The 25,072-nt window shown below is 40.8% G+C and overlaps 1 protein-coding gene across 9 annotated transcripts in view; it reads left to right on the top strand.

Moving 5' to 3' along the window:
• slc4a4a (solute carrier family 4 member 4a) overlaps nucleotides 1–25,072 on the top strand; it is a 79,683-nt gene that overhangs the window by 42,523 nt on the left and 12,088 nt on the right. For 8 of the 9 annotated variants that reach the window (XM_085179974.1, XM_085179971.1, XM_085179975.1 and 5 more), the window contains 15 exons: nucleotides 5,666–5,823; nucleotides 6,728–6,815; nucleotides 8,506–8,660; nucleotides 9,245–9,352; nucleotides 9,500–9,674; nucleotides 9,764–9,897; nucleotides 10,446–10,720; nucleotides 12,266–12,336; nucleotides 13,503–13,688; nucleotides 13,784–13,897; nucleotides 14,271–14,432; nucleotides 16,561–16,739; nucleotides 18,864–18,936; nucleotides 21,897–21,965; nucleotides 22,747–22,920. In XM_085179974.1, the coding sequence (XP_085036100.1) occupies nucleotides 5,666–5,823; nucleotides 6,728–6,815; nucleotides 8,506–8,660; nucleotides 9,245–9,352; nucleotides 9,500–9,674; nucleotides 9,764–9,897; nucleotides 10,446–10,720; nucleotides 12,266–12,336; nucleotides 13,503–13,688; nucleotides 13,784–13,897; nucleotides 14,271–14,432; nucleotides 16,561–16,739; nucleotides 18,864–18,936; nucleotides 21,897–21,965; nucleotides 22,747–22,920 (2,121 nt within the window). Of the gene's footprint in view, nucleotides 1–5,665; nucleotides 5,824–6,727; nucleotides 6,816–8,505; nucleotides 8,661–9,244; nucleotides 9,353–9,499; nucleotides 9,675–9,763; nucleotides 9,898–10,445; nucleotides 10,721–12,265; nucleotides 12,337–13,502; nucleotides 13,689–13,783; nucleotides 13,898–14,270; nucleotides 14,433–16,560; nucleotides 16,771–17,360; nucleotides 17,471–18,863; nucleotides 18,937–21,896; nucleotides 21,966–22,746; nucleotides 22,921–25,072 lie in introns of those variants that run through there. The other variant, XM_085179976.1, reaches the window with a different exon arrangement.

Below are 25,072 nucleotides of genomic sequence, written 5' to 3'. Positions count from 1 at the left end.
TGGTGTGAGTAGTTTCACACCAGATATAACAGGTCTGAAACCTTTTGTTTCATCGATCCACAGAATATTTTCTTAAAAGTCTTGGGGATCATCAAGATGTTGTTTGGCAAATCTGAGCTATGTCTTTGTATTGTGTTTGGTCTGCGGTGTTTTTCTCTTTGGATTCTCCCATTTTTACTCAGTCTCTTTCTTATTGTTGAGTCAGATGAGTCATTGTTGGGCTCTTGGAGTAATTTTTGTAGGCTCACCACTCCTGGAAAGGTTCACAACGGTTTCATTTTTTCCATTTATTTTTTCCATAATGTCTCTTACTGTGTTTCACTGAAGTTCCTTATAAATGGCTTTGCAACCCTTTCTAGACTGATAGAGACAGCTGTAGATCGGGGCATGATGTGTTTCATTTTGAGATTGTTGAGCCTACTTTACTTTGTCTTGTTTAGCAGGAATCAGTGACATTTGTTACTGAGTCTAGAGGAATGATTCTCACTTTGGGTGCGGATGAGCCCCCAGTTCATGTTACAACCCGTCTAGGGGCCAGGTCATAGCATGGATGAGGCACTCGCTCCCCCACTTCCTCAAGTGTTACGGAGCACTGCACCCGGCGGCTGTCACAGGCGTGGCTGCTCAGGCGTTAGGGGAAGCACGAGAACCTCTCTTGCCGACGATGCTCCAGGCTATATTTATAAGACGGGTCCTCCAGCTGGAACCAGTCATTCCGGAGCCATACTTCCACGCACCAATCGCAGCAGGGATTTACCATAACACAGTGAGCTGTTCAGACAGAAACAAACACACACGACAGGTGTCGTAACCCAGGTTTTAAAAAATAGGGTTCATCATGAATTACGTGGAGGGGCAATGACTTTTTCACAAGGGCAGGTGGATAGTTTGGATTTTTTCTTCCCTTAGTGAATGAAATCATCATTTAAAAACTGCAGTTTGTATTCACTCAGGTTATCTTTGTCTGATATAAAACTTTCTTTGATCTGAAACATTTAAGTGCGAAAAACATACAAAAAATGGAGAAATCGGGAACGGGGCAAATACTTGGCACTGTTGCTATATTTAGATCTAACACACCCACAGGACATAACACAGTCAATTTTTTCTTCTGGGTTTTTGTCAAAGGCTTCCACACACTTGAGACACACTTCTTTGCCCTCACCCCATCTTATCCTTACTACTTGTATGCCAACATGTGAAGTAGCATCAAGGTTGTTTATTACGAAAGTGTAGCTCCTGGAATATTTCTCATGTAGTCTACTTGTGTGAGCCAGAAATGTGACATGTAAACACTTCTGACTGGATAAATACAAAAAATTGTAGCTGTGCTAATTACTAAAACGAACAAATTATTTTATTTTCCACACTGAGTAGATTTAAAAAAGTCAGATTAATCTATATTAATATTATAATATAATATAATTCTAATATCCAACCCAGTATCACGGCAAGATGGAGAATAGACACGCCAGTCGACCATGAAATAGCATGCAGAAATTGCTTTACCACCAGGGGGCGCTACTATATTTAAAGCCATGAGGTGAAGATCTACAGAAGCTCAAAGAAAGTACATTCCAAAGGCCTTAAGCGGCTAATGTGTGCATACACATATAAATGTGATAATAATGTCTGTTAAACACTTTCTCGTGATTATTTTAATGTTGGCTCGAATAAAATATCTCCCCCTGCTGTTACTGCAGAGTACTGCAAATTCTGCATGCGTGTCATAGGATTCATAGAAGCAAAGTGCCAAATGGACACAGTGGACCGGCGTTTCTAGGCAAGGCAAGTTTATTTGTATAGCACAATTCAACAACAAGGTGATTCAAAGTGTTTTACAGAGACATTAGAAACAAAAACAAATAAAAAGCGTGATTTAAAATTCATTAAAACAAGCAAACCAACCAACCAACCAACTAACTAACTGACTGACAAAACAGTATATAAAATAAAAAATCAAAACAGATAAAATCAATAGTTAAAATGTACGTTTTGAAATTTAAGCTTAAGTGCGGATTTGGTGCTTTATTCAAATGCAGCTGAGAACAGGCGAGTCTTCAACCTGGATTTAAATAAACTGAGTGTTTCAGCTGATCTGAGGCTTTCTGGGAGTTTGTTCCAGATATAAGGAGCATAAAAGCTGAATGCAGCTTCTCCGTGTCTGGTTCTGACTCTGGGAACTGATAAAAGACCGGATCCAGATGACCTGAGGGATCTGGAAGGTTCATACTGGGTCAGGAGGTCACTGATGTATTTTGGTCCTAAACCATTCAGAGCTTTATAGACCAGCATCAGAACTTTAAAGTCTATCCTCTGACGGACAGGCAGCCAGTGTAAAGACCCCAGAGCTGGACTGATGTGGTCCACATTTTTGGTCTTAGTGAGGACTCGAGCAGCAGAGTTCTGAATGAGCTGTAGATGTCTGACTGATTTTTTAGGTAGACCTGTAAAGATGCTGTTACAGTAATCAAGCCTACTAAAGATGAATGCATGGACTAGTTTTTCCAGGTCCTGTTGAGACATCAGATATTTTATCCTTGAAATATTCTTAAGGTGATAGTAAGCTGATTTTGTTATTGTCTTAATGTGTTTTTCTAAGTTTAGGTCTGCATCCATCACTACACCCACATTTCTCACCTGGTTTGTGGTTTTTAGGTGAATAGATTGAAGTTCTCTGGTGACCTGTAATCGTTTTTCTTTGGCACCAAAGACGATTACCTCTATTACACGTTTTGCCGTAATGTTGGGTTGAAATGGCAGCTCTTCTCTGGACTGTACTCTGTGCATTCTCATTGTATGTATTGTCATATTCCATGTGTCATGTTACCCAGTTCACAGCAGACAATGGTTTATATGCCCTCATCCCAGACGAGGCCTGTGGGAGAGAGGAATTAGGTCAGAGCGATCCGGTCAGAGGGACCCAGTGAGTCTCCTGTGGGACAGATTAGAGACTCCCAGGCAGGAAACGAATCTCCTAAACCGAAGCTCCTCCACACCCACTCAGCCCATAAATACCATAATGACGTTTCCACATGGAGTGATCGTGACTGATAACTTGTCGCTAATTGTAGAGATAAGATAAAGACGGGAGCTGTTCAGATTAACATACAGAGACGGCAGCCACTCGAGGTGCACAGATGAATTACAAACGTATAATTAATTTTCTCTCCAATGTGTCTTCTCTTCACAGTGTATTACTTTTACAAGGACTTACAAGTATTAGTTTAAATTTGAACCTGAGTAACAACATCGAAATATTATATTGTATCATATTCAACAAACGCAGTTCTGAAAATGTTGGGATGCTTTTAGGTTTTTGGTGCCTCTAATTTCTTAACACAAAACACATTAAAGAAAACATCTCAGAGCTCACTTTGATCTTTGCACTGGCTCATTTTAAACCTGCTAATAAAAATTTCAGGTCCATGCACATTGCGTTTGTGCCTTAGGGCAGTAAACAACAGATTCAGGTGTAGGTGGTTTACGAGCGCGGTGTGGATTAGCTGGGATTGGACACAGGCCGTGGTGTGCAGTTACACAGGTTTAACCTCTTGACTTGAATCATTTACAGACAAACTCTTTGCCAAGACGGCCCAACAGCCTGTGATTGGATCTGTTTGGCTGTTAACAGTGGAAGGTCACAAGTTTATGGGATTTCAGTCCTTAGACGCTGAGAAAGCCCAGTATGTCATCTGCATTTGTTTGTCATTCAAATATGTATGTTAGTCTGTGTGTACAGCAGGCTATTTAACATCTTTTAGCAGCATCAGTCTGACTGCGCCAAGCAGCAAAACTTGTCTGGACCGATAATTGTTGGTTGCCAACAAGAACTCTAGAGCAGCGGTCTCCAACCTTTTTTGCGCCACGGACCGGTTTATGCCCGACAATATTTTCATGGACCGGCCTTTAAGGTGTCGCGGATAAATACAACAAAATAAAACTAGTACCGGTACCGAAAAAAAGAAGATTTATTCATAACACACGTGAAAAGACCCAGGAAAACCGAGTTAACGATAAAAACGATAACAAAAAAAACCCTGAAAACCGATAAAAACCCTGAAAACCAGACATTTATTTTAGGCTGTCCACATTGCAATCACTTAAGGAATGATGAGGAAGTGATCTTGGCCAATGGATTGCAGATGAGACTTGGCATAAGATAATCAATAGAATTTCTTTGTCATCTATTTGCCTTAAACATGTGGTGATTCAGTTCAAAGTGGTTCACCGTCTCCATTGGTCTCCATTGGGTTTGACCCCACATGTGACCGGTGCAAACGAGAGCCCACTTCCCTATTTCACATGTTCTGGGCATGTCCAAAACTGGGTAGCTTTTGGAAAAGCATATTTGAAACCCACAAGCATTGTGGGAATAGGTTAATTGGATAATCCAAATTGCCACTAGGTGTGAATGTGCGAGTGAATGTGAGTGTGAATGGTTGTCTGTCCCTGTGTGTTGGCCCTGCGACAGACTGGCGACCTGTCCAGGGTGTACCCCGCCTCTCGCCCTATGACAGCTGGGATAGGCTCCAGCGCCCCCCGCGACCCTGAAAAGGATAAGCAGATGGATGGATGGATGGATATTTGAAACCATGTCCAACATATTTGGTGTTCCAATTGCACCCTGCCCGTTTATAGCTATTTTTGGGGTGACGCCTTGTGATGCCAGTCTTTCCAAATCACACAAATCACAAAACAAACACACAACTAGAATGATGTTATTGAAATGGAAAGAGCCACTTCCACCTGTATATGGGCAATGGGTTAAGGATGTCATGTACTATACTCAGCTGGAAAAGATCCGCTACACTGTAAAAGGTTCGGTTCGGAGGTTTTATGACACATGGCAACCTTTTCTTACTTACTTTGAAAGATTAAGTCCGGATACTATCGCTTAATGTGCGTGTGAGTGGGGTTCTTTTTTTTGTTGTTGTTGTTTTTGTTTTGTTTTTTCCCTTGCTGTTGTTCATTTATTTTATTATTTACTTTGTATCTGTAATTTTATTTTATTTTAGCTCTTCTTTCCTCTCTGGCTGGGTTTTAGTTACATTGTTCTGGAGGGGGGGGGGGGGGGGGCACACGACTGTTTGTTAATATTGCCGTAATTGTTGTTGGAAGCAATTCTTTGTTCAATAAAAAGACCTTGATCAAAAAAAAAACCCCATACATTTCACATCTGAGCCTCAACTCTCGCGGCCCGGTACCAAACGACTCACGGACCGGTACCGGTCCGAGGCCTGGGGGTTAAATCCACAACTGCAACAAAAGCATGAAAAAAACAAACCTCTGAAAAATGACCGAATCCAAACTGAAGCTTTCTTTAACACGTCACGTTATTGGTTCACTGCCGCCCCTCTCTGTCTACGCAAACACATTAAGGACATATAAGATGAGCCGTCGTATAGATAAAAGTCCCATGAAAGACACACATGTAGCTGACCTCCTGGCCTGTCTGTGTCATTACGTCGAGAAGAAAAGCTCGTTTTACTGCTTGTTTCTTATTTAGGCACCATGGGGGACGCCTGGTTTGGTATTTAACCTGAATGGGATTGCCTCGTTTGATTTAGGTTTTTTAATTTCGAGTGCGTGCTTCTAGAAGGCTTGCTGGTGTGAATGGAGCACTTACCCAACTCCTGTTGCTTTTCTCTTTTGTGCTTTTCAGCTGAAGAACAAATTCATGAAGAAGTTGCCAAGAGACGCAGAAGCCTCCAACGTGCTGGTGGGGGAGGTGGACTTCCTGGACGCGCCCTTTGTGGCGTTTGTTCGTCTGCAGCAGGCCGTGATGCTGGGAGCCCTGACGGAGGTTCCTGTTCCCACAAGGTGCCTGAAATCTTGTCCAATCCAGACTCCTGGTTGTCCGTTTGCAACCTGGATGTGTTGTTTATACATTTTGACAGGAACCTAATACTTTTTCCTTATTTTCTGTCAGTGAATGAATCAGAGTGGATATCTCAGGCACACAGCTCTGGCAATGAGCACCGGAGGTCGATGTTCAAATCTTTCTTTTGAGAGCGGCAGCCAATCAGAATAAACCTAGCTTAAAGTGAGATGATGATAATGTTGAACTGTGAATCATGCAAAGCTGCTGTAGCATCACAGTCCACCAGTAACATAGTAACTGTGGAGCTTGAAATAAGCTCCACTGCAAAATCCAATAAAAAGTGGATTATATGATAATTCCGGATATTTTATTACAACAAACAGTAAAATATGAAAGAGTATTACATCACAGCTGTAAAACACATGTATGAAGGTGTTTCACCTGATGTTTGTTCACTGAAACAAGCATCATAAAGTTTGATCACTGACACCTGATGTCTGTTCTCAAAAAACAATTTAACTTTCAGTACTTTTCAGTGAAAGTATTTAAAGCTAGTTCATGGTATTTATACGACAAGGCCTCAGTTATGGTGTCATATCCATTATATCATCAGTTTGTTTATTCTTAAAGTGAGCAACATCCTTTACTGTTCTTATCTGTATTGGAGAGTAGCTGAATAGATGATTGTCATACAAAGCAGCATCTTTGCAGCCAGAACAAAACAAAAATGTCTTTGAGCTTCGAGTTATGTTTTATAAACTGCACAGGGACCCCAAGTGTGCGCATGACATCTGAATAAATGCAAACTGCCCCAAAAAGGCTCTAATTAAACTAAGAAATTACATTTTTAACCTGTAATCCTTTTGTTAAATTTGTACTCTGCTTTTTTTAATGTGGCTTCAGATTTTTATTCATCTTGCTTGGACCCAAAGGCAAAGCCAAGTCGTACCACGAGATCGGCAGAGCGATCGCTACACTGATGTCGGATGAGGTAAGATCTTAGATATTAGATATTAAAATGTGATCCTAACGTAAACCTGTTTAGGATAAAGTGCTGATGCCAAGTGAACTCTTGGACATCGTGTCTGGAGAACGAGCTGAATGAGTAATCTTTATAGTCGTGCAGCGACATGTCCTAGCTGCAGTTAGCATTATTTTAGGCTCTCCAATGAGGAAAATCTACCTCTTTAACATTTGTATTTGCCAGTATTGAGATAGATATAATCGATAGATACTTTATTGTCCCCACTGATAAACATGGCACACAACCCCAGCAGATACAGAAACAAAACAACAGGCAGAAGTGACCCTGCAGTGTAACCTATGTAGGGTTCATTTATTTCACACTGCTCTGTAAAGTCCTCAGCAGGCTCTTAAACCTACCCGACAGTAGGGGTGGGGAAAAAAATCGATACTTTGTAGTATGGTGATATTTTGTTTGCTAATAATGTATCGATACAGGGACAGCAGAAATCGATATTTTGTTACAAAAAGGTTTTTGTGCTCTGACTTCAGAGCATGTTGATCCTTTTTCTGAGCAAGAATCCTGACATTCCTTCACTGTCCAAATGTGTTTAACTTGTTTTTGGCAGCAATAAACATGACAGTTTACTTATTTTAATTTAAGACATGTTTTATTTTAATTAAGTTTAAAACTTTTTTATTTAATGTAAAATTATATTTTGTTTTAATTTACTTTCAAATTCTTCAGTTGCTGAAGGGGCTGCATAGTTTTCATAAACTGCATAGTTCAGAATAGCTATAATTGTACCAGATGGTTGATTCAGTTAAGTTGGACTAGACTGTAATACAAACCGTTCAGTTTGTCAACAATCAAACTGAAATGAGAGAAAGACTGAGTGTGAGACTTTGATATTAGAGAAAATGAATATTGATAAAGTTTACCTTTATGTACAGAATCTGAATATCGCAAAATATTTAAAAAAATTGCAATAATATCGTATCGTGGGATGTATGGTGATTCCCACCTCTACCCGACAGTAGCAGCTCATGCTGAGAACATATATTGTGCTGTATGAATCATAAAGTTTTATTACAAAACGTTAAAAACCAGTTTATAATAAAAACTGAAACCAGTTTGGAGGCTATAGCGGTCTTTTTAACAATGGCTGCAGTCTGAACTAAGCAAGCTAACTTTGATTTCAGTGACACAGGAGGGTTCCCGCCCCATGCAGTTATCCCACACCTGATTACACTCAATAAAACAAGCCTGATTAAACATAAACATCATTTTTGCTCCCCTACAAACACATGCCAGTGTCTGGAGGAGAGCTTAACCAGTGAACCACATTATCCTCCCATGAATATGAAAGGTTAATGTACTGTATCACTGTGGAGATATTTACAGCACTGTATAATTGAGTGGTTATGAATAACACCTATCGCTTTGTGGGCCCAGGTCTTAAATGCAAACTAAATAAAACTAGATGGGACGGGCACCTCTTTAATGTTATATTCATGCTGGGGTACATTATGAGAGTTATTGCTTTGATGAAAACAAACTGCATCTCTGTCCCCCTCCAGAGTTTTGGGATTTACCAGATGGGATTAGTTCACAATCCTTAGATCTGATATTGCAGTTTGCTGCCCCGTGACCCTGGATTCTTTGACAGGTGTCGTTTACACTTGAATGCCCCATCTCTCCCCCTCTGTGTGTTCAGGTCTTTCATGACATTGCATATAAGGCCAAGGACAGACAAGATTTGCTGGCCGGTATTGACGAGTTTCTGGATGAGGTGATTGTGCTTCCTCCTGGAGAATGGGACCCAGCCATCAGGATAGAGCCTCCAAAGTCCCTCCCCTCCTCTGACAAAAGGTCAGTGAGCTCAAACTTGTCTGTTTTACATGATTCAGATTTGATGATTGAAGAAAAAGCTGCCTGTCACTAAAGAAGATACGCAGAATGGGTCATATCAGAGTTTGTGGGAAAAAAAATATTAAAAAATAAGCGTTAGTGGTTCAGAGGGAAGTTGTCACTGTGATCTTATCTGGAACCAAAAGAGTTGACTGATTTAAACCTGTGTCAGCACAAACACTTCATCTAACATGCAACTTCATGTGACCCAAAGTCACAAAATATGTCTGTCTAGATGTTAACACAAATCTACAGAGGACCAGTGCAAGATTAGAAGACGTTTGTAGATAAAAGACGGAAAAATTAGGAAAAATGAGACGTTCCAGGAGAGTAAAATCACTGAGGTGCATCCAGGTGGACAACAGTGTTCAATTATGAAAGAGCTGGTTATATAAAGCTGGCATGTAGTAGCTCTAGAATAACTCGACCTTCTATGTGAGCGCTGATCGATCGATCTCCCAGCACGTACCAGGATCTGTATGACCTGGATCAGGCACTCTGACTTCCTGCTGCTGAACAAATCCGTGCCTTCATATATATTTCAGGAAAAACATGTATGCAGGAGGCGACTCTCAGATGAACGGAGACATGCCTCACGATGGAGGTCATGGAGGAGGACATGCTGTAGGCGAAGAGCTCAGGAAGACGGGAAAGTATGACACTTTGAACAAAGCAATGACATCTGCAACTGTACTGTTTTTACCTAACATATTGAATATTGAGTGAAATATTCACTGTCCAGTGTCGCGGTGTGTGAATTCAATACCACTGACAGCGACTTTTGGTTTGTCCTATTTCAGGTTTTGTGGGGGTCTCAAACTTGACATTAAGAGAAAAGCGCCTTTCTTTGTCAGTGACTTCACCGACGCGTTTCACATTCAGGCCCTGTCGGCTATTATGTTTATTTACCTGGGAACTGTAACGAACGCCATCACCTTCGGTGGTCTGCTGGGAGACGCTACGGAGAACATGCAGGTCGGGCTTTTGAACCATGCGACGGTTTGAAGAGCGTTCACCATTTATGCTCTGAGCGTTTCCCTGACTGCTTTCCAACATGTGTGCAGGGTGTGCTGGAGAGTTTTCTGGGCACGGCCATCGCTGGTGGCGTTTTCTGTCTGCTGGGTGGTCAGCCTCTCATCATCCTCAGCAGCACTGGCCCCGTTTTGGTGTTTGAACGGCTGCTTTTCAACTTCAGCAAGTAGGTCTCCATTCTCTGTTTTTTAGATGCCTGATTACTGCCCTGTGTTTTAGAAGATCTCAGCTGTCCCTGTGTCTTTTTGATTCTGTTAAAGGCGATGCATTTTATTCTTGGACACAGTTTAAAATGATCCATATTTATACTTATCACCGTGCTTCAGTGCAATTCTTAGCTGATTCAGAAATAAGGCTTTTAGCTCTGTTTAATCCAGCTCAATTCTCATTTGCTGCCTCTTGAAGTGGTTTGAGTAGAGGGCAGGTGGTGCAGAGCTTTCTGCACGGCCACATTAGCTACATCTGCTCTGACCTCATGACAACAGCACTCAACACAAAATAAGGAAAAGTACAATAAGTTGTGCTTATGTTGAGTTTTACATCTTTTTAAGAAACAATATTCACAGTTTTTTGTGCTGTTTTTGTGCAAATTGTGTTCAGTGTCTATAATTCCAATAATACTATTGTTGTTTTACTCTGAAAGTCACATCCCCGTCCCATCGTATGACTCATTGGGCTCCCCCCCCCCCTTTTTTTTTTTTTTTTTTTTTTTAGAGATAATGAGTTCGACTACTTGGAGTTCCGCCTGTGGATCGGCCTGTGGTCGGCTTTCTTCTGCCTGCTGCTCGTGGCGACTGATGCCAGCTACTTGGTCCAGTACTTCACCCGCTTCACTGAGGAGGGCTTCTCCTGTCTCATCAGCTTCATCTTTATCTACGATGCCTTCAAGAAGATGATCAAATTAGCTCATCATTATCCAATCAACCCTGACTTCACAATGGACTATGTCACGCAGTACGACTGCCTCTGCATGGCTCCTACTGTCTTGGGTGAGTAGTTAGTAAATTAAAGGCATATCTACACACTGTACAGTCTGTTTTGTCCATGCATGCCAATGAGCCGGTCTGCTATTGAATGTTACAGGTTTTGCCAGAATCTTTAAGTAGAAGCATGAAATTTATCTTCTTGTGAGAATAAGAGAATTTTTAAACCAATATGATGCATTTAATGTCTAATTATCAGTTTAACCTCTGTTTTAATTAAACAGAGGTTTAATTTACCACAGCTGGTGCTGTTCAGCTTACAGTAATGCTGCATTGTGTAATATAGAAAAGAGGAAACGATAGTTGTGTGGATAGTCCAGTCCACTGGCATAAAGTTATGTAAACCAGCAGTGCATTCATAACTAAAGGTCTAAAGGCAGCAGTACACATGTGCATTTTCTTTAATCAGATTTGCTACAGCTGTACTTTTTATTTGTGTAACACTTTAAAAAACGCAGATTAATTACGGAGCCCCGCAGGGGACATGGGAGAAAAAAAATTAAGACGGACTTTTGCGAGATCTCGCAAAACAAACTCGGGATCTCGCAAAACAAACTCGGGCCGCATTCTTTGGACGCTGGCTCGAAGCCGACCGGGAGGTCGAGGCACGATGTGCCGGGAAAGCGGTGTTCCTCCCGGCTGTAGTAGGTCTCGACCTCCCGATAGCTCGAAGCTACGGGGAAGAATGCGGCTAAAACTTTTGTGAGATCTCGCAAAAGTTTTGCGAGATCCCGAGTTTGTTTTGCGAGATCTCGCAAAAGTCCGTCTTAATTTTTTTCTCTCCCATGTCCCCTGCGGGGCTCCGTAATTAATCAAGTGTTTCAGTTTGAATATTACATTAAAGCTAAAGGCAGATGTTCACACAGACATCAACCAAATTATGGCCCAAAACAAAGGTGAAGATTAAGGAAAAGCTAACCTATAAAAAACGAGTTTACCCTACACCTGATCATAGCTGTCAGGCTGTATTGATGCGTCCCTCTTATTGTCGCTGCTTCTTCTGCAGCTTGGTCTAGAGTTTCCTAGCAGACATAAATGCATAAAACGTTTGTATCCTTTGTGTCAGATTACAAGAAGTTACAAGCATCGATGTCTCAATGTCAGATTGTCTGAACACTTATTACGTTTGCTTCAAGCTGTTCTGTGTAGATGGGACATTATTGAAGTGAAGTAGCTGTTGAGGTCATGGTAGCAGATTGCTGCTAATTGTCTTTGACATTCGGATGCACCCAGGTAACACCGGCTGTTGCCTTTAACATGATAGCTAATACTTATATTGAGATAGTATCACAATGAATACAAAATAACCACTGTAACAAGTTAAGTCATAGCTGAGCTTTGTACTGTACTGTAAGTATCTTAACCTTGACCAGAGTTTACCAGGCTGATTGTCAGATGTCATAAATCTGTAAAGAGGTCAAATCTTTTAAAATTAATTTTCCATATAAGATTTCAGTCGCGTCACCTTGGAAACCTTTTCCATGGTAAAACTTATTAAACTTATTAAAGATCTCATGCTGAGAGGAAACATGTTTTGTTGTTTTCTTGCAGAAAACAGCACAGACATCATTGGCGATCCTTTAGAAGGTACTTCAGTCTGGTTCTGGAACAACACAGATCTGGTGCGTCTTTCTCCTTTTATTTGATGCTCTTTAACCTCTTAAGCCTCAAGGGGGTTTCTGAGCTTCCTGCTCGAAAATGTAATGCCCAAATTTAATTGATTATTTCTCTGCAATTACAAACTCTGTCCTTACAATCTTGGTATGAAAATAAAGCTAACACTTGGGAAATTTCATCAGAGGTGTAAATATTGAAGCAGAGATTACTGTGTCAAAGTTACTGAGACTGGAACACAGAAAAAGTAAGTAGATTTTATCCTCGCCTAATTATTTTTTTTAATTTTTAGCATATAACCCTTTGAAAAATATGCCTCAGATCACATTTGGTTCCAGAAATTCAGTAACCAACATATAAACATCATCTGTGCAAAGATTCATGTTTCTAAAGTGAAACAGTGAAAAATTACAGCGCTGTCAATACATGAATATCCAGACGTTGTACAAAAATGTCCAATTTTGGCACACAATTGGACACCATGCCAGTTGATTTTTTTAGGTATTAAAGAGCAGAAATTAATACATTTTATTAACAGGCCTAAACATGCTTTTTTTAAAAATATATTTTTGAAGAATTACCCACACATTTACATGGTAATGGCCCTTTTCTGCGGCGCGCATAGAGCGTTTGATTGGCCTCTGGCCCTTTAAACAAACTGTTTGTTTAGCGGTCTTCTGCGCATTTACGTAACTGCTCGTTTAATCACGGCTTGTTTTCGGTTCGGTGGTTGTAGAAATGGTTTATATGACATTTTAGCTGAGATTCAGAGGTTTCTGTGGATACCACACATGTCTGGACTTATATTTCTCAACCCGCGTTATAACCGATTAAACGTGATCTCCTCCTTTTTGCCCCCGGTACCGGGGACGTGGGGCTTAAGTGGTTAAGAAATAAACTAAAATGTATCATTTTCAGGTTAATAGTTTCTTTTGATGAGTCACCTGAGCAACCAAACCTTCTCGACTAAACCCCTCGCTGTGCTCTGCTGTATTAACCTCTGCAGGAGAGTCACCAGCGTGTCCAACATCTCGGTTTTCTCTCCTGTGTTTCTGGGCACTGTTTTATCTCTCACACTGTAAAAGACGGAAATTCTCAAGCAGCTTTTTTGGTTTAATTTAATCTGGAAGTTTAATCTCAAACTTTATTTAACCTGTTTGTTTCTCTCACGCAGCCACCGAATGCCACGTGGTCGTCCCTCTCCAGGACCGAGTGTTTGAAGTATAATGGAGAGCTGGTGGGCAAAGCCTGCGACTTTGTCCCAGACATCACCCTCATGTCCTTCATATTGTTCTTTGGCACCTACACCTGCTCCATGTGTCTAAAAAAGTTCAAGACAAGCCCCTTTTTCCCCACCACTGTGAGTCAGCGTGCCGAGCTAATTTAACTGAACGAGCCACGTGTGAAGGGACTAAATGAAATTTGAGAGTCTCTTTGTGTTTTCTTTTCATTCAGGTGCGAAAACTCATCAGTGACTTTGCCATCATCTTGGCCATTCTTATCTTCTGTGGAGTTGATATGCTCGTAGGAGTTGATACGCCTAAACTTCTTGTGCCAAGTGAATTCAAAGTGAGTTCCCTCCTCCACGCAGAGAAATTAAAGTCCATATTAGATTTGTATGGCTTTATGAAACCTGCAAGTCATCATCATAGACTGTAGTAAAAGATGGCCAGTTGGCATAAGCGGCTACAGACAGCACTTTGTACCGGGTTCATAAAAGCAGCCACTCTAATTATGCACATGATGAACCTTAACACAGTTTTAGGGACAGGTTAACAAAAAAAGGTTTGATGGACAGGAAGTAGCAGTAGTAGTTTAGCTAGAGGCATTGTAGTTCTTAAACCTGAAGCTTTGCCTTTGCTAGGATATGTACAATTTAAATCTCATGGACTGACTCTGTATTTTCAGCACATGCTGACGTGTCTGTCTTCTCTGCTTATAGCCAACAAGTCCAGACCGAGGCTGGTTTGTGTCCCCATTTGGAGGAAACCCCTGGTGGGTTTATCTGGCGTCTGCTCTTCCTGCCCTTCTGGTCACCATCCTGATCTTTATGGACCAACAGATTACTGCTGTGATTGTCAACAGGAAGGAGCACAAACTAAAGGTAAGTCAGAAATCCTTCTGACAGAATGAGCTTTGTGAGGCGTCTTTACAAAGCTGAACGTTGCTGCTGTGTAAATACTGATAAATCCAACAAAATGTGGAAAATGTGAAGAAGGGAACAAATTTTCACATTTTCTCTGTATTTTCAAAGGTTTTACAGCTTTTCCTACTGATAAAGACCTCCCCCATGGCCCTTCATACTAGAGATGGCACGATACCACTTTTTTATGTCTGATATCAGAAATTTTGATAGTTTTAATCAATAAAACTGTTTTTTAAATATCTTGCTGCATTTTGTATAAGTTCATAGTCAAATTAAAAGAACACTAAAGCTATTCTGTTAAACCTGTATGCAAAAAATACACTGCACCCAAAATATCTCATAGTTCAGCAATACTGATCAATCTAATAAACTTAAACCTGCTCCATCCTCCCTATTCTGGTATTTTAAAGAGTACTTAAATTAAACAAACTAACTAACAGGGTTGTCAACTCCCAGCAAAAAAAATAGGGAACCACCCCCCACCTCGAGATGCTTAATTGACATAATCAACTTTAATTTAATGCACGTGCTAAAAAAATGCACAGAAATCAATTATTTTTCTACAATATTCAAATAGATTCAACATCTTTCTTCAACAGAATTGCAGACTGCACAGATGGTATCTTCCCAAAGGAAAAAGTACTATAGCTTACCAGAGTACTATATTAGACTTAATAGTTACTACATATAGTAATGGACTTCTATACATTTTACATCAGATTAAAACTTTGGTTATAAGATTCAGATAATTATTTATTAAAAGCTCAACATTTTAAATGAGAATAAGAAAGAAAAGTATGTCTTTGTGCCCCCTTTTGCCTGTTAATGCCCTATCGGCCCCCCTGGCTAAACTTTGCTAGATCCGCCCCTGCACAGTTACCAGCCGTCAGCTGCGTAGAAAAAGATCCTGGTGTAGAAATAATATTAAATAAATTCTAGCAACAGCTGATCAAGCTTAAATATGCTGCTGTTGTTTAGCCGCTGGTTTCCTCTTTCTGGTGCAAAGTGGGTCAAAAAGAAACAAGAGAGACGGACTCGCGACAGAAAAGCCGATCAGCTGATCATTGATCAGTTTCATGATTGAAGTAGCAGCAGGAGAGAGAGAGAGAGAGAGAGGCAGTCGCTCCATATATCGGTTGTTAAGCTTAACATGAAAATGCTTTACAGACATTCAGAGATGAACTTACACACTTGCTTTACTTCTCTCTGGGATAACTTCCTCGGAGATGAAATGCTGGTTTGGTAGCGACGCTACAAATGCTCAACCAGACCACCGACAGGTCTCACTCGCCACAGCTGCTCTATCAGGTGACGCACACTGCTCCGACGTGCTACAGTTATGAGCTGAGTTACGCCATGTCGCAAGTTTTTGAGGTGCTTTCATGATATTTAATGGATCGGATTACATTTTTTATTTCTCTCCGATATCCGATCCAGTAATTTAGGTCAGTATCAGACCGATACCAATATGTAATATCAGATCGGTCCATCCCTACTTCATATAACAACAAAGTAAAAAAGCATTAGACAAACAATCAAGAAAGCTCCTGTGTTTTCACCATCTGCTATAGAAATGATGATTTTTACAGTGTAAAAAAATGAAAAAATTAACAACACTGTTTTATAATTACAGGATGTATTTAATTAAAATTTTTTATATTAAATATCTCTAAACATCTTCATGTTGACATGAAGACGAGTTTCACTGGTCTGGCCCACCTGAGATCAAAGTGGGCCACGATGTAAAATGAGTTTGGCCTCCCTGCTCTACAACACTGGATCCTTTCACACTGGAGCTAAACATCCTTCTTCTCATAGGGGTGAGAGAGATGTCACGACAGTACTACCTGTTATTTTTAGGCAGTAGCTGCTGAAGTAGACCAATAGTATTCTTCCAGCGGGCTAATTTGCCCCTTTAAACAATAAATGATGGAGCATCGCTTTGGTTCTTCTGTCTTATTCTGCAAACAAACCATAAATGAGCAGTTTGCAGGGTTTTAGGTCTGCCTGTATCTGCAGCTGTGCTCTGCTTACTGCCTGAACATACACACACGTTACCTCTGACCTTGTTTGTTGTCTGTACCAGAAAGGGGCAGGTTACCATCTGGATCTGTTTTGGGTGGCTGTTCTGCTAGCGATTTGCTCCTTCATGGGTCTGCCGTGGTACGTGGCCGCCACCGTCATCTCCATCGCTCACATCGACAGTTTGAAGATGGAGACTGAAACGTCGGCTCCCGGAGAGCAGCCAAAGTTCCTGGGTGTGAGGTAAGAGCAATGCTTGTTAGGAAGACGCCCCCTTTGTGGACTGTCATCATCATCATCAACTTTATTTATAAAGCACTTTAAAACAACCACAGCTGACAAAGTGCTGTACATTGGAACTGTAAAATAAAATTACATGAGATATAAGTAAAAACCAAATAAAAGAGTGAAATCATTAAATAACTACTTCAATTAAAAGAGAAACTAAGTCTCGCTGAGGTTAAAAGCCAAGGAATAAAAGTGGGTTTTAAGACGTGATTTAAAAGTGGACAGTGAAGGCGCCTCTCTAACGTGCACGGGCAAATTATTCCATAATTTAGGAGCCACGATAGAGAAGGCCCCGCCCCCTCTGAGCTTCCTCCAGGAGCAGCTGGTCAGCTGACCTGAGAGACCGACAGGGTGTGTGGAGATGAAGAAGCTCAGAGAGGTAAGGCGGGGCAAGACTGTGAAGGCATTTAAAAACAAACATAAGAATTTTAAAATTAACTCTAAAAGACACAGGCAGCCAGTGCAGAGAGGCCAGCACGGGGTTATATGCTCTCTTTTACGAGTTCCTGTTAGGAGTCGTGCAGCCGCATTTTGAACCAGCTGCAGACGTGAGAGCAACGACTGACTGACCCCCACATAAAGTGGCTGTGGTCAAATACAGCCCGATGACAGTTTTAGTTTGACTGTAAGAAACGAATGGCTTTTACATCTGATCTGCAGGTGAGATTCCAGGAAGAAGAAGGCAGAATCACTTGGTTAGATTTGGCCAACATGCATCAAAGAGCAGTAAATGGATAATCTTTCAGATATTTCATGCACTAAATTGAAAATGGAATTAAGTGCTTTCAGTTGAAGGATTGTGGTTATAACAGGAAGGTCCATGAAGCAGGACTCGTGCTGTGATCTGCTCAAACACCAAGTGCTCTGCAAATGGCCCGAGTGTTGCAGCAGCAATGAATCATTTTGAGATGTGATGAACACAGAAGCAAAAACCTTCCTCAAAAATAGTGTTGCTGATAACATGTTGAATTGGCTCATGAGTTAAACTTTTTCTTTTATTTTCTTAGCACATATGTCATGTGCACTGGAAAGAAGGCTGTTCATGCCAGAAATGCTCAAATTAGCTACACTTGTTTCGATTTCTTACTGTTAGATTAGCTGATTAGTCTTAGTTTAAATTTTTTAACTGATTAGCAAATAAGCAGCTAAAGACATCCCTGCCTACTTCAGGTAGATTCATGGTGAAGGACTCAATGACAGATGTTGCAGCTGTGGCAGTTTGAAGCCTCAGATTTCTTTAGCCGATCACTCTGAATATGAAACCATATACTCATTGTTAATGACCTTTAACTGACAAGTATTCCTCCATTGTGAAACATGGTATTACCAGGATTTATGAAGCAGACTCTGATTTGTTATTCAGTCCGAGCCCATAAACTCGTCACAACATGTTCACAGAGGTCGTGACAGAAAGCTGTTTTTCCATAAACTGCTATAGGACCAAAGTCTTTTTGGTTCGCATCTATCGCCATCTGGTGGCCTTCAGATAGAACGCAGGCTTAAGGCTTCATGTTTCTGACCTGGATGTTACGTCTGTGTTTTTTAACGTGCGCACGATCTCTGAACAAAGTGTCTCGATCACTATTATCATTCAAATCATAATCAATAAACACATATTGCTGTTGGCTTGTTGTCAATATTGTTCATTCAGTGTTTGGTCTCAATAAATATTTCAGAAAAAGCAGCATGAGACAACTTTAACAAATGTTCTTTTTTTCTCATCATCTCAGGTTTTTAATGATTATCTGTATTTAAATTAAGCTGTTTTCTTGGCAGTATTAACATATTTTATTTTCAGCATCTTGCCTGGTTCTTCCTTTGTGTTCGTTTTAGTTTGTTTTCATGTCTGACGTCCTCCCCGGCCTCCTGATGTGTCAGCTGTAAGCTGAGCTAACAAACCGTAACACCAAAACACCCACACTAACTCTGAACCCTCTGCAAACACTGGTGCTGTTTTCTCTTTCTTGGCATTGGCAACTGACTGCCAGGCTGCTTCAGATCATGACTTTATAACAAGCAGACAGCTCAGACGCTGCAGTTTTGCTCTTGTGTAAAATGTATTTCTCTGTCTTTTTGCAGAGAGCAGAGGGTCACGGGTGTGTGCGTGTTCATCCTCACAGGGCTGTCTGTGTTTATGGCTCCAGTTTTAAAGGTAATCAATCAGATATTAATTTTATTTCTTGTCTTGTGATTGATTTGTTAACTTGGCATGCCAGTTATAAACGGTTTATGAGTTTAATCAATGTCCTTCTAGAAGCAGGTCTTACCACGTAGCGGTCATGTTGGTAACTCTGGGGAGGAGTTTGAATTTATTTTCAAGCCTCTGACTATAAATCAACAAACAACAATACATTTTAATAGATCTAGAGACATACAATGCAAGTACTGCTTAAATGTGATTTACAAAAATTCTAAAAAGCTCTCTTTAGTTATACTGCACAAAGTTAAACAATATAAAGGCAGTGTAACTTGGCTTCATTGCCATCTCTGAACAGAAGTCATGCTAATTCACACTATGCTCCTGCAAAAAATGCAAAAAAACACAGCTAATGTCGAAGGAGCTCGGAAAGAAAAGCATCTGGACTTCTTTAGGTTTCTTAAAGATGTTTCATCCGAGAAGCTTCTTCAGTTCTAAGAGCAACTGGTGGAGAGTCCCCAATTTTAAGCCCTATGGGAGGGTCCCCAACAGGGTGATGGACCCCTGATTGATCCTCTACCTGATCAAGCCAAGGTGTCATCTGGGACCCTCTTTCCAACCTCCTTAGGCTACGACAGTGGTTCCCAAACTTTTTTTGCTGGGCCCCCCTTTGTTTTACAAGAAAAATGTTCGCGCCCCCCCCCCCCCCCCCCCCCCGCGCACGCACGCACGCACGAACACATCCTCCAACCACACACACCCATATTTTGCTCCATTGCGTTTATTTCACACCTCAAACATTTAGTAAACAATTAAGCAAATACAAGTGATCTGCAATATATTACAGGTAGTAAGAAAATAAACTACTAAGTCTTCTACGCTACGTCCGCATCTACACAGGTATTTTTGAAAACGCAGCTGTTTCGTCCACGTAAACGGCGTTTCGAATCACCGAGAACGGAGATTTTTTAAAACTCCTTTTTTGCGTTTACATGTGGACGAGGAATACAGAGTTCGTCACTCAACGTCAAAGGTATGTGCCTTTTTCACGTCACGCTGTGCGCCACGTTATTGTTTACATGAGATGAATTGCAGAATGGCAGATGGAGACGAAATACTGTTAATCTGACTGTCTGCAGGTTTTACACACAGTTACTGTCCCTCCATTTAGAAAGGCAGAGGCATCACGCTGTGATTATTTTACATGTAGTTTTTTTTTTTTTTCCCCTGTGTAATAATATTCAACATTACTGTCAATACATTTTTCAAAAAATCCCTGTGCAAAATGGGTTCAAAAACATAAACAACTGTGGGATCCTGTTTGTCCGTGATTTGAACCGGGGGAACAAATCGTGGCAGGATCAGCCTGATATTATTTGTATCCCACTGTAACTTTACTGTATAAAGAGCTAACATCTCCAAAATGTCAGGAGTAGTTAGTCATTACAACAAGTGTTTGTGAACTAAATCAAGAATGTGGGATCCTGTTTGTCCGTGATTTAAACAGCCCAGCGCTGCTCCCAACGAAGGGAAAACCAACCCTGCAGGGAGACCTACCTCGGCACTTGTGCAGGTGAAGCCAAAGGGAAGATTTGCTTCACCATATTTTCTAGTCTTTGGCTTAGAATGAAGTTGGTTTGGAAACATATTCAGCTATGCTTCATCTCCTGCTTTGCGTTTGTGTGGGCGCCCGTGCTAGCAGTGTCCAAGCATTGTTTTTTTGTTTTTTTTCCCTTTTCATGCTGCGCCCCCCCCTGCAATGGCTCTGCGCCCCCCCTAGGGGGCGGGCCCCACACTTTGGGAACGTCTGGGCTACGATGACCTGGACCACTGAGAGCCCTCACAGACACAGCTGATATGTCCCATTTCAGTTTAATGGGTTTGAATTCCAGTTGCTTTTACGTGACTTTTCAAATCTGCATCAAAATGCAACGACTTAAACTTGAAATGAAGTGAGAACACAATAAAGTGGTAATAGTTTGTCTAATAAGGCCGGTGGGTAATATTATTCTGAAGAGGATCTGTAGTGTTTAACCTGTTCTTCAGGTATCAGGACATAAATGAAATCGGACTTCTCTGCTTTTTAACGTAGTTTTCGTTGGTCAAATTAAATTTAAAAGAATAAACGGATTTCTTTATCAGGCTGCCCATAAACCTGCATAATAAATACACTCATAGATTACTGATAAGCTGCTGTCTTATCAGAATCAGAATCTTTATCGTCCCATCAGCAATGAGGCACTGAAAAATGACATTGAGGTCCAGTTATCTCAGTGCAAAAGAAGATCAATACGATAAAAATAAACACACACAGACACACTAAATACTTATGTGGATGAAGTCAAAGATCAGTGGATTTTTTTTTAAGTCCTTGTTGACGTCAGTTGTCTCTCAATGAGTTTTACAGCAGCGCCATTAACTTTGATCTTCGGCCACTGAGAGGCCAGACTCTCTCACAAACTTTCGTAAATGTTCACAAACTTTACAACACAAAGACTTTTGCATGCCGAACACGTGCCAAGTTCCTTGAGAGAGTTTCATATGCAGCTTTCCCTCGATTTATACAAATCAGCCCATCTATCAGTAGATTACAAAGATTAGATATACTTATTCTCACCTCATATTTTAAATTCAACCTGTGAAAGCTGGGTTCAAAAAGCTGTCATTGGTTCTCTTTGCAGCACAGACAGTGTGTAAGTAATTTCAAACTTTTAACGATATTCAGCTGCTCTTCTTTCCTGCGACTGTCGACAGCTGTGGAGTAATACGACTGTGATACACAACAGTCCACACGCTGTTGTGGGAATCTTTGAGAGCACTACACAACTCATAGACGACTCCTCGAATTCAGAACAAATCAGACAAGTTTCAGTGGTTTCATTTTGCTCTCTAACCTTTACATATTCTGTGTTTCCTAACAAACCAGGATCTAAGTATCCTCTGTGATGTGCCTTCTTCTTTTTCCCTTTACCTAGTTCATCCCCATGCCTGTGCTGTATGGAGTCTTCTTGTACATGGGGGTCGCTTCTCTCAATGGAGTGCAGGTATCATTTTAATTTTTAAAAAAAACAAGCCACTGAAAAATTTGACTAAAGAGAAGGAAACTGATCTGAAAAAACAAAATAGCAGCAACAAAAAACAACTACAATCACCATATTTCCACAAATTAGACTAGTTGCACTTTGAACCCAGGGAAAGTGTGTGTGTGTGTGTGTGTGTGGGGGGGGGGGGGGGGGGGGGAGAGAATATAACCCAGTTGTTTAACCGCCATTTCCTTTTAAGAAATGGACGATTAAATGGTAAAAACAGACACAGGAAGCGCTGAGTTGGCAAGGGGAGCGTGGAGGATGGTCCAGCTTTGAAGTAGCACATGTAATGTTATGCTTGTTGCGTCAGAGCTGCTGCATGTTTGTTCTGGTTTCCTTCATGTTAGAGAAGCAAGCCTGTGACACCATAGGTGCAGAGGCTCTTTGGATAGAAGACCATCTGTGCATCAGCACAGACAGATGTGCTCAGAGTCAGAGAAACTCAAGCTGCCTTGCTGCTTTTTCCCCCTTTGAGGTAGTCACTCAGCACTTGTGTAGGATAAACTGCATTATGCTGTAAATTTAAGGATACCAGCTGGAAATGATTGGCCGAGGCTTCACGCTTAAACATAAAAAATCAAAACATGCCTCAAATGATGCCTGAGTACCTTCGGCAGCCGATATCAGTAAAAGTCTCAGAATAAGGACTTGCATAGTTTCCTTTACTTTAGTTGCAATGAAAAGCAGTGATGGTTACTGAAGCTCTGTCATATTAATTGGTACCACGGTCTCTCTGTAGTTTATGGATCGTCTTAAGCTGCTTCTAATGCCGGCGAAGCACCAGCCGGACCTGGTTTACCTGCGACACGTTCCTCTCCGGAAGGTCCACCTCTTCACTTTTATGCAAATCCTTTGCTTGGCTCTGCTCTGGATCCTCAAGTCCACCGTGGCTGCCATCATCTTCCCTGTCATGGTGAGACATCTTTTTATTGAGATGTTGCTAGTTAAGTTTCCAGCATCCTAGAAAGTATAGTTTTAATTAATATTAGTGAGTAATGTCTTGATGCACGCTCAATCACCCAGGTAAGTGGATCCCAAAAGGCTGATTCTGTTCATCTGGACGTTTTCAGTGTGAGAAACATTTTGTCACAGAAGAGCCACCGCGTCAGGTCAGGACTCTGCAGACTATTTAAACCTACAGGCCAGTGGACACTCTTTCAATGATGAGGATGTAACATCATGGACAGGGAGGAAAGCTGGTTTGAGGGCGGAGTCAAGGAAACCATTAACGTGAAAAGGGAAAGACCATCTCTGAATCGAGGAGGGGGCCCAAGGGTCCATCTGTCACTAGGGCTGCCACAAATGATTATTTTGATAGTCGACTAGTCACCGATTATTTTTGCGATTATTAGACTAATCAGATCATCATCCATTGGACGTAAAACGTACAGTTTATTGCACCAGCAGCATCTGCTCTTATATAACTATCATTAGCTTACAGCTTTAAGTGTTTAAGGTATGTGCTAACTAAAAATAAAGACAAGATGATAGTTTATTAAACTTTAATGAAATTTACAGATTGTTTCGGTGAAGTTTAATAAACTCCTTGCTATCTAAAATATAACAGGACACCGGAGTAAATTCTCCAGCATCTCACACTTCTGATAATCAGCTGTCTGCTTGACGTTTATTCAGCTGTGTAAAAACTATAACTTTAATCTCAGCCAAACCGATTTACTCAGGAACAAATAAAATACAAAAAAAAGCCAAACAATAACATTTTAAGTTATCTAAGTGACTTATATATCATGTTTAACCTGAGTAGCGAAAGACGGCGGTGGGTTTGAAAACCATTTGCTGGGAGTCCGGTGTTCTCACGGCTCTAGTGAGCCTAGCCCCCGGCTAGCTATCGAGCTAGTGGGTAACAGACGTCTCCGAAAACGTCGGAGCGCTTTTGAAAATATGTGGTGTCTTGATAAACTGAGCAGATATTTGAGGTTTACACAGCTACATTCTCGCCTAAAAATATGCTAAACGTTTATTTTGTGACCCAGAAAGATCAATAAGAGTAATATTAAAACTAACTAGCTGCCGCCATTGTTGGAAACTGAGCTGGGCTGCGCTATGAATTCTGGGACACAGCTTCTTCTTCTTCTTCGGGGTTTAACGGCAGCTGGCATCCTTGTACATGCAGTGCTGCCATCTTCTGTTTCAGTCCGTTATTACACTCTTAAATCCTACTACTTATTCCTGCGTCTTTTGGGATCTTACAAAGCTTCAAACGACGCGTCGACTATTAAATCAGTCGTTGACGATTTTGATAGTCGACTAATCGTGGCAGCCCTATCTGTCACCATCTTACAATGCTGTGATTGCAGCCATTCCCCGACTCTTTGATCAATGCTCCGTGAGCTTTGATCAGTGGTAATGACAGTTAACATATTAACGATCAAAGAACTGACCTCACAGCACATTGTTCATTCAGTGGTGCTGGTTTCAGTCACTGTGCAAATGTGCTGTTTATAAGAAATATTTCTCCCATTGAAAACGTCCAGATGAACAGAATCAACCTTTTGGGATTAGTGAGTAATACTAACATCTTTTAGTATTATTGTAAGAGTCATATCACAGGTATCATCAGCAGAAGGACTCTGATCTAGGTACATAGGTATTGGGCAGATTCATAATGGCGTGACGAAAGTTTCATATCAGAACACATTTTTACAGCTTAAATGGAAAGTTCATTAACAGAGAGTTTGTGCTGTTTTAAAGCTAAGCAGGCACTATGTTCAGCATTACACTCACCAAAGCAGAATTAAAGAGGCTGTGACCAGAAATGCATTTTCAGTTCAAGTTCAAGTTCAAATTGTTTCTCGAAAGTTTGTGTTGTGTACGTAGACTTGAGTTTATCTGGGTGATAAATCAGCAGAGATTATCCCAGGACTTCACGTAACAGTTATATTGCAGGATGTTGTTATAAACTTCATTGAACGATAAAGTTTGTTGTACTTCTCAGAATCAAAGTGAAATGATCAGGTTTGACGTGTTAATGTGGGCTTCATTCATCATTCATGTCATATCATTTTATTTTACAAATGACGTCGATTTCAGCTCATGTTTAAAAA

Source organism: Neolamprologus multifasciatus, chromosome 12 (assembly GCF_963576455.1).
Source record: "Neolamprologus multifasciatus chromosome 12, fNeoMul1.2, whole genome shotgun sequence".
Taxonomy (NCBI): domain Eukaryota; kingdom Metazoa; phylum Chordata; class Actinopteri; order Cichliformes; family Cichlidae; genus Neolamprologus; species Neolamprologus multifasciatus.
The sequence above is the reverse complement of the archived record's forward strand: the minus strand, read 5'-3'. Positions and strand labels throughout refer to the sequence as shown.